At 31.2% G+C, this 9,575-nt stretch overlaps 2 protein-coding genes across 2 annotated transcripts; both read right to left on the bottom strand.

Annotated features, from left to right (window-relative positions):
* Window positions 1-4,126: 4,126 nt before the first annotated feature.
* LOC123201683 (pathogen-related protein-like) lies at window positions 4,127-6,495 on the bottom strand. The gene is made up of 4 exons (XM_044617264.1): window positions 6,400-6,495; window positions 5,932-6,064; window positions 5,065-5,384; window positions 4,127-4,423 (listed from the first exon to the last, which is right to left on the bottom strand). The coding sequence occupies exons 1-4, from the start codon at window positions 6,493-6,495 to the stop codon at window positions 4,253-4,255; spliced, it is 720 nt and encodes a 239-aa protein (XP_044473199.1). The 3' UTR covers window positions 4,127-4,252.
* Window positions 6,496-7,317: 822 nt separating this feature from the next.
* Window positions 7,318-9,335, bottom strand: LOC123202144 (pathogen-related protein-like). Its single transcript, XM_044617909.1, has 4 exons — window positions 9,094-9,335; window positions 8,848-8,980; window positions 8,161-8,459; window positions 7,318-7,587 (listed from the first exon to the last, which is right to left on the bottom strand). The coding sequence occupies exons 1-4, from the start codon at window positions 9,250-9,252 to the stop codon at window positions 7,417-7,419; spliced, it is 762 nt and encodes a 253-aa protein (XP_044473844.1). The 5' UTR covers window positions 9,253-9,335; the 3' UTR covers window positions 7,318-7,416.
* Between the last annotated feature and the right edge of the window lie 240 nt (window positions 9,336-9,575).

The raw sequence follows: 9,575 nt of genomic DNA, 5'->3' as shown, positions 1-9,575 counted from the left end.
TTAAAATTAATAAAATCAATTAGTTTTAGGGATTAAATTGTTATTTAATTAGTAATATATTAAAAATAATAAAACTTTATCTCATTTTTTTCTTAAGTTTAGAAAGCTAATAATTTCTCTTGAGATTAAATTTTGAAAAGTTATATTTTTCTCTAGCAGGTTTCTATTTCTCCAACGAAATTTTTATGGCATTCTTTCACTCTAACGATTGGACTTCCCTTTCTCCCTTTCTTTGGTATCTTCATCGTCAATGAAGACGCAGAGGAAAACGATTCGTCTTTATCAAAGATAAAGATGTTAGAGGGTAGCTAGCATTTGGCGATGGATTCAGAAGAGATTATGCTAGGAGAGAGACCGTTGGCGGTAGAGAAAGAGAGGTAACAGTTAGATTTTGGTTATTAGAAAAAGATGAGTTGAAAATGAAACCTTAGAGAGGGGAAATGTAATTTGTCAAAACTTAATCCTAAGAAAAATATTTGTTTTCCAAATTAATAAAAAAAAATATATAAACTTTTATTTTTTTAATATTAATAGTTAAATAAAAATTTTACCTATAAAACTAATTTTAATTACTCCTGGGTGAGAGTTTGATATTCCAATATTTAGTGGGTACTAGCATAAAAATTCAACAAACCTTTAGTGGCAACAAGTCCTTTGACCTATATATGTGCGATCTTTACTTGTCTGAGCCATCTTTATCTAGGGATATACATATATCCATCCATGTATTATATCCAAATGATTTTTTTGGTAAATATATATATATATAGGGTTGGATTCGAGTCTAGGCCATTTGAGCTTGAGCTCGAGCTCGAAACGAGTCAGCTCGAGCTTGAGCCAATATTTTCGATCTCGATTTGCTTGTCAAAGTTTGTAAATTAAAATTTTTGATACAAAATGACGTTGTTTTAATAACGAATTAATTCAAAACTCAAATTCAAAATGAGTCGAGCCAAATCAAGCGGAGTTCGAGCTCGAACTCTATTATTATTAAGTCGAGCTGAGCTCGAGCTCAGTTTGACTTGAATTCAACCCTATATATATAAAAATTCGTCCTAATATCTTTTATTAAAGCTAAACTTATCAAAACAATATAAACTTTTGAGTAATACTATATTTACATATTTTTATACACATATTTAAGTATATAAATTGTTATTATATTATCTTTAATTTAAAATTGTCTAATCATATAGTAACACATCTTCTTAATTCAAAATTATACACTAAAAGTTCACTTCTCTTAACGTTTACTCCCTAGAATGGAGACGCACCTAGAGATATAGACCTAACTTTTTTTGGTTAAAGGACTATTTCCTACCCAAGTTTTACCCTAATCCCAAAATTTCACCTATGCTAGTTTAAAACTCCAAAGTCCTACTCACGAGCTGTTAATATGGATGATATCTATTAAGGTAAAGTTAAAATAATAGATTTACTCTTACAAAGTGAAATGATAAAAATGCCCTTCAGTATATACAGTTAAAATGAAATGACAAAAATTTCATCTAAGATTTGAAAACTTGTATTTCCCCCCTAGGGTTTCAATTTTTTTAACAACCTACAATCGTCTCTCTCCCTTTTTCTAGTCTCATCCTCATCAAAGAAGAGGAAACTTCATCTGGATGAACTCGTCTTCGTCACTCAAAAATCCAGTCTCATCATCTTCATCACTCGAATATCAGGTCTCATTGTCTCTGTGGCCTTATTATAGCTCGAAGATTCGGTCGCATTGTCGTTTGATGAAGATGATTTGTTATCTTTGTCAATTCATCTTCATCCAAACAAAATTTATTATTCTTCAACTAGATAGAGACCGGAAGAAGGGAGAGAGATGGTCAGGGGCGACTGATTGTCGGAGAGGGAGAGTTTGCCTAAAAATTGTGGGAAATGCAGTTTTTAAAAGTTTAATCATAAGTTAAATTGTTAATTTTCTAAACTAAGGAGGAGAATGATATAAATTTTTAGGGTTTAGTGATAAAATGATAATTTTACCCTTGCCTCTAACAAAAAAATTTAACAAAAGTTAGAGCATGAGTGGGTGCTTGTTTTTTTCAACTATCGTGGATATGCTTTTGAGATTGAGTTAAAACTTGGGTGGGTATGGCCAACTTTTTTATGGTGGGTAGATATAGAGCTAACTTGCCACTTGCCAACAACCAAACTTGTGCGATGGCCTTTCATTATGGCTTGTTTTGTTTGTTTTGCAAGTTACCAAATACCCAAAAAATCCAAGGAAAAGGAGCTCTAGCCCAATTTTACTAATACATCAGTCTACCAATTACGAGCAATTGCATTAAAGCCTAGACATTGTTGATTGAAGCACCCTAAACTGATATCAACGAAAGGAATACAATTTTTCATCGCTCCAAATTAAGAACATAAATAATTACTTTGAATAGCGTGTGAATAACAGATCCAAGAAGAAGAGTGTATAGTCTTTCATGCAGTGAAATGACTAGATGCAATGAACACCCGTGCAAAAAAGTGTATAGTCTTTCATGAATATAAAATTGCAAAACTATCCCTATAGTAAGGTACGATTATGAATGTGAGGATGGTGAACATTCATGACGTAAACATGATGACTATTCAAGGATGTATAGAATCATGTAAACTAACTAGGATATGAATGATCATGAGTAAAAAGTTGCTTATGCTAATGATTAGTGCATGCCCATTCGTATAAGGCACATGATTGTGCAACAGAATACTAAGGAATGGATGTTCATGGATGATCTACATCCGTTTGAAAAGTTGCCCAATGAATATTTAGAGACGTATAGGGTACACAGTAATATTAAATCAATCCAAAAGTATATATATGAGTGAATTAGACGTGGATTAAAGGGTGAAAACGAAATACGAGCCTATGTTATATGATTATATGGATCGAGTGCATAAACATAGATTTCATGAAAATATATCCCAATTTAGTTTTCCATAAGACCAGTTTTTCTTATATGTTTTCTTAGATTTAGGATGTAAAGTCATGTTTTAAAACTGATATTGGAGTACACACATGTTTTCTCATGATAAAGATGATTTGATATATTTTCATGAGAGCTATTACAGGGGGGTATTTGTAAGATTTTTCCTACACATGCTCACAATAAAGAATAGAAGAGACACAACAATCCAATAGATGTGTATAAGGAAAGAGGATTGTGCAGTTAAAAAACTCATGTGGTCAATGTGCCCAATCTTTGTCTCAACCCAGATTAATTGACATAAAGATAATGTTTTTCAAAAAATGATTTAAATAAAAATACTTTCACCACCACTTTTCACATGCATTGCATATAAATTGTCATCACATATTAGGATCTGAAGGTGTATCCTAGATTATTGAAAATTTGTCATAAAAGTACTTGAACCAAAGGTGTTACATGGATGACAAAGTAAGATAAAAGAATATCATCAAAGTTTCTGGACCAAAAGTATTTCATGGAAAACTAAGTTAAGTAAGACTTTTAGGTCACTAAAGTTTAGAATCCGAAAGTATACTCTAGTGATCAATTTTAGGTGGAAAATGAGTAATAGTGTAAAAAGGATTAAGATTAAAAAATGCAGAGCCAAGGTATCCTATTTACTGAGTGATTGATATTCACTCATTTCTCTTTTCATTTTTGTAGGTAATAAATATAAATGTTGGATGTGATGGGTGAGTTAGAGAGTAGAGACTCTATGAGGGCACTTTTGTCATTATCTTATGTTTATGATTATGTATTTAAATTTACAGTCAGTTCATGTTGATTCTACCACACACTTTATGTTATTTGTATTTGAGGAAATTTTTTCATCCTTTCATTAGTATATGATCTTTCAAGTGTTGCATATATAAATGTGACTTATATAATATGAAATTGCATTTTTAATTATCTCTTCACTTAACTTTATGGAGAAATAGAGTTTTATCTTATTATGTGATAATTACGGCATATATACGAGAAGTTACATGACATGCGACGACATTACCATACCAAATATGAATTAGAGTAGAAATTTTTGGTGTAAGATTTTGGATATTTAGTGCGTATTCATGGATATTTCTTCTGGCTCCGAATTGAATCAGAGGGAGAAATTCTAAATATTCTAATGCATGCAGTAGCCAATAGCCATATTGAATCAAAAGCCCTCACTCTATTAAATATTCATGACGAAAGGAACCACAGAAACATTAGGCTGAGTAGCGTGTAAAAGGGCACAACCATGCAGGAGCCATCCACATCTTATGCATGCATGTATGCATTTATTGTTTGTCGGAGAAAGGACAGCCATGGATTGATGGCGTTGAACTTTCAGCAGTCTCATCTTCTTTCTTCGTCGACTCAGAAATTGGTGGCCCTTTTAATAACCCTCCAAATAACTCTGCTGGGTCATAGTAGATTTCTACATCCTCTATCCTCAGTGATTCATCAACCTGTCATGTTAATTAATTTTATTTATATATATAATTTTTTGAAATAATCATGCAAAGTTCTACCAAGAAAAGCAAAAAACTTTCAGAAAGTTTGATAAAATTAACAATACGTTACCATGCCCATATATGACCAAGAAGTCAAAAGTTCTTCGAATTGAGTTGAACTTTTTGTTTGAACAAAGTCATAAATTGAAATCAAACTGATTTAAATATTAACTAATTTTGAACCAAATCAAAAATGCTAATTAACCGAATCGAATTTTTGGTTAACTAATTTTAAATTGAATTTAAAAAAATTATCCTATTTTATTATATTTTTCTAATTTTTTTGTAAAATAGATTCAATAATTTATTAATTTCTTATTTAATCTTTTTTTAAAATTAGTGTGATTCGGTTAACTAGTTTTAAAAATAAACAAATTGATAATTCAAAAGAGAAATTGAATTTTCTATATTATTGAATCGGTATCCAAACTAATTTGATTTTCAGTTTAAAAATCAATTTGGTTATATTATCAGATAATTTTGAACACCTCTAATGCATAGGTTTCATAAATATCTTTAAAAATTCAGGTGAGCTTATGTCATAAAAAGATTTCCATCCTATATATATATATATATATATATATATATATTATTACCTTAACATTGCCCAACCCAATAAATTCAACCTTTTCTCCGGTGGGGGCATGTCCTTTTAAGGGGCCTTCAAAGAAACCCCAGTGCCTGAATTTGAAAGCAATAACAGGAGGACCAGAATAAACAGTCAGAAGTTCCCATGCAAACCCTCGAGGTAAAGCCAATCGAAATGCTTCATGAGATGATTCGAAGCTCTCTTCATCTGCTTTGTAGTATTTGAACTCCTCTGGCAATGAATTCTTCAACAACGCATTGAAGCTTCCTAATTTCAATGTCTCTTCCGCAGATAATCCCTCCCTTCCAGCGACATTTGTGTCAATATATATGTGTTATATATCCAATATATAATAAGTTAATAGATCTCATCAAAGATCTAATAAAACATAAGCCTTAGACTAATATTGTTTACCCAGATTATAATTTTTAAATGTATTAGATTTATCTTTATTTATCATTTAAATTCATTTATAAATTATCATTAAACTATTTAATTTTTTGATTTTATTAAACCAAAATCGTTAATCATGTCAGAAAATTTTCTTGGAGAACTTGAGGATCATAGCGAAAAATAGAAAAAAAATTAACAATACACAGTATATAATTGTAATAAGCTTGCTTCCTATATGATTTTCTGCTTGTATTTCCTTGATAAAATGAAAATAAATAAAATTATAGTAGTCAAAGATACCATAATATAACACCAATAATTATTATCTCTAAGGTTGAAGAGAAGCAGATCTGGTTTCAACATTTATCATCAATAGAGAACATTAAAAAAATAATAATAAAATAAATAAAAATTAAAATAAAGGCTATCAACATGAATAGTTACATATATAAATATGTATGTATGTATGTATGTATAGTACCATTAACACTGAGCTTAAACTTCTCAGGATTAATGGTTTTGAAATCTTGCAGGCGGGTTTTGTGTGAAAGCTCCATCTCCCATGACTTGATAGCATTTTGCACTAATTCTTCTAAGGATCCTTTGGGCCACTCCTGCAAAAATAACACCAAATAATAGTTACAATTTTACACAGATTGATTCACATGGAAGAATAAACTGTGAAAGAGAGATGTATGAGAGGAGGATGAAGGTGGCATATATGCACCTTAGTTCGGCCTTCTTCAAAGAGCTGATTTACGCTGTCATAGGAGGGAGGGCCGCCATGTCTCGATTGAATTTTCTCACCACCTTCATCTTTCAGGAAGGACCTGTACTTATCTCCCGTCCCAGCTACTGTAACTGGATATGTGATTTATTTACCTCAAACTTCATGTTTCTAAAACTGTGTAATTTCCTTTTATATCTCTCTTATTACTCCGCGTCTAACCTCATCTTCACTGAAAGGACATCCTAAGAAATCGACCAATTTCTTGATGTGAAACTTAATATCTTCCCGCAATTCTTCATATTTCAAGAATACCATTTTGCATGTTTGCTCTTAGCTGATCTTCCAGTATCCCAATTGGTGTTTCTAGATGTGAAATAAGCCGTGGACTCCATCAAAAACACCGTAAAAAGCTTCATCAAATGAAGCGTTAGGCTGATCTTCTGGTATCCCAATTGGTGTTTCGGTCTTGTTGTCATTACACTAGGAAAGGGTAAATCATTAATTTACTTTTATACTAATCAAAGACACTAATTAACAAAAGTGGATGATAAGTGAGTGTTTGGTTTTTTCGAAATTAACGGGTAGGAATAAGTCTTTTGGCCCTCCACTAATCTGTTGGTTGTAACAAATAGAAGTCTTTGGAATTATAGTAACTATTAGTAAGTGTACTTAAAACTTTATAATTAATGTACAAGAATATTTTATATAAATATAATTTTAAACTTTATTTCCTAAACCTTAAATTTGGCCTAGTGTTCTCTGTAAGTATCAATTACCCAAAAGTCTCCAACACTAATTCTAATTTTGTTTGAGTTTACGGTCTTTCAAGTGTTGCATATATAAATGTGGCTTATATAATATGAAATTGCATTTTCAGTGTAAGATTTTAGATATTTAGTGCTCTTAGTGCTTATGATAAAATTATATGTACATATTTTAAATATACAAATAAGTACACATTTATATATATCATCATGTAAGTATGTAATTTTAAATTAAGAATAAAATAATGTTCAATCGTATGATGATACACATAAGTGTAACTATTTATGTACTTAAAATGGGTGAACATAATATTGCTCTTGGTGCTTATTCATAGATATTTCTTCCTGCTCCCAATTGAATTAGAGAGAGAAATTCTAAAAAATTCTGAAGCTACTCACTTTATTAAATATTTATGACCAAAGGAACCACAGAAACATAACAGCATGAGCCATCCACATCTTATGCATGCATTTATGCTTTGTTGGAGAAGGGAGAGCCATGAATTAATGGTTTTGAACTTTCAGCAATCTTATCATCTATCTTCGTCGACTCAGAAATTGGTGGCCCTTTGAATAATCCTCCAAAAAATTCTGCTGGGTCATAGTAGATTTCTACATCCTCTACCCTCAGTGTTTCATCAACCTGTCATGTTAATTAATTTTATATATAATTATTCTTTGAAATTATCATACAAACCTCTATCAAGAAAAGCAAAAAACTTTCAGAAAGTTCGATAAAATTAAAAAAACATGTTTTTTTTTAATGGAAACCCCATCATAAACCGAAACTAAATCAAATTTTTAATTAACTGATTTTGAACATAATTTTAAAATATTATCTTAGTTTATTATTGATTTTAAAATAAGCTCAATACTTTATGAATTTTTTATTTAGGTTTTTTTTAACTAGTTCGGTTTAGTTAATTGGCTTTAAAAAAAATAAACAAATTGGTAATCAAATCTAAAAGCCAGCTTTTTTATATACTTGAACTGGAATCTAAATAGTTTTTTTTAATAACTTATTTTTGGTTCAATTTTTAACTTAAAAATCAGTTCAGTTTGATTACTAAATAATTTTAAATACCTTTAATTCACAAGTTACATAAAATCTTTAAAAATTGAGGTGAGTTTATGTCATAAAAAGATTTCAATCCTATTTAAATTAATATATTTACATGTTTAATGAATACAGAAGTTCAAAGAACATATATGTTACCTTAATAGTTCCCAAGCCAATAAATTCAACCTTTTCTCCGGTGGGAGCATGGCCTTTGAAAGGGCCTTCAAAGAAACCCCAGTGCCTGAATTTGAAAGCAATAACGGGAGGACCAGAATAAACACTGAGAATTTCCCATGCAAACCCTCGAGGTAAAGCCAATCGAAATGCTTCATGAGATGATTCGAAGCTTTCTTCTTCTGCTTTGTAGTATTTCAACTCCTCCGGCAATGAACTCTTCAACAAAGCATTGTAGCTTCCTAATTTCAGTGTCTCTTCTGCAGATAATCCCTCTCTTCCTGCAAAAACCCCATCAAAAGTCCAATGAAATTTATAGCCCTCGTTAATGTTATATGCTCATATTATAATCTTTATGTGTGTATTAAATTTATTTTTATTGAACACTTCATTTTATTTATAAATTGATATTAGAGTATTTAATTATCCGATTTTATTAAACTAAAATTGTAATTAATATTAACGGAATAAATTGCAAATAACATGTCACAATATATAATTATAATAATCTTGCAACTTATATGATTTTCCGCTTGTATTTCCTTGATAAAATGAAAATAAGTAAAATTATAGTAGTCAAAGGTACCATAATATAGCACCAATAATAATCAACATCTGTAAGGTTGAAGAAAAGCATGTATGTATGTCTGTATGTATGTATGTATGTACCATTAACACTGAGCTTAAACTTTTCGGGATTAATGGTTTTGAAATCTTGCAGGCGGGTTTTGTGTGAGAGCTCCATCTCCCATGACTTGATAGCATTTTGCACTAATTCTTCTAGGGATCCTTTGGGCCACTCCTGCAAAAATAACACCAAATAATAGTTACAATTTCATAGAGATTGATTTTTATGGAAGAATAAACTGTGAAAGAGAGATGTATGAGAGGAGGATGAAGGTGGCATATATGCACCTTAGTTCGGCCTTCTTCAAAGAGCTGATTTACGCTATCATAGGAGGGAGGGCCGCCATGTCTCCATTGAATTTTCTCTCCACCTTCATCTTTCAGGAAGGACCTGTATTTATCTCCTGCTACAGCTACTGTAACTGGAGCATCGTCACCTGTTGACATATTTTTAAGGATATCAATGTTTCCTATGTGAGAAAAGTATAGACTCTTGAAGAGGTTTCATGGGTAAAGTGTAAACTGGTAAAGAGGCTTTATATAGATTTTAGGGCGGTGTGGTGGGTGTGTGTGTGTGTGAATACAGAAAACTTTCCACTACGTGAGAGACAATTTGGAAAACTTGGTGGGGACGCGTTCAATGAATATGGAGGGTGGTAGGAGGTGGACTTTGGTAGGCAATATTAATTGCCTGACAGAATCCTCTCAATTTTAGCTTCCGTTTCTTCTTTGACATTATCATAAAATTCCAATTACGTAAAGTTTATATC

Source organism: Mangifera indica, chromosome 18 (assembly GCF_011075055.1).
Source record: "Mangifera indica cultivar Alphonso chromosome 18, CATAS_Mindica_2.1, whole genome shotgun sequence".
Taxonomy (NCBI): domain Eukaryota; kingdom Viridiplantae; phylum Streptophyta; class Magnoliopsida; order Sapindales; family Anacardiaceae; genus Mangifera; species Mangifera indica.
Note: the sequence above shows the minus strand (reverse complement) of the source record. Positions and strands in the feature narration are given on the sequence as shown.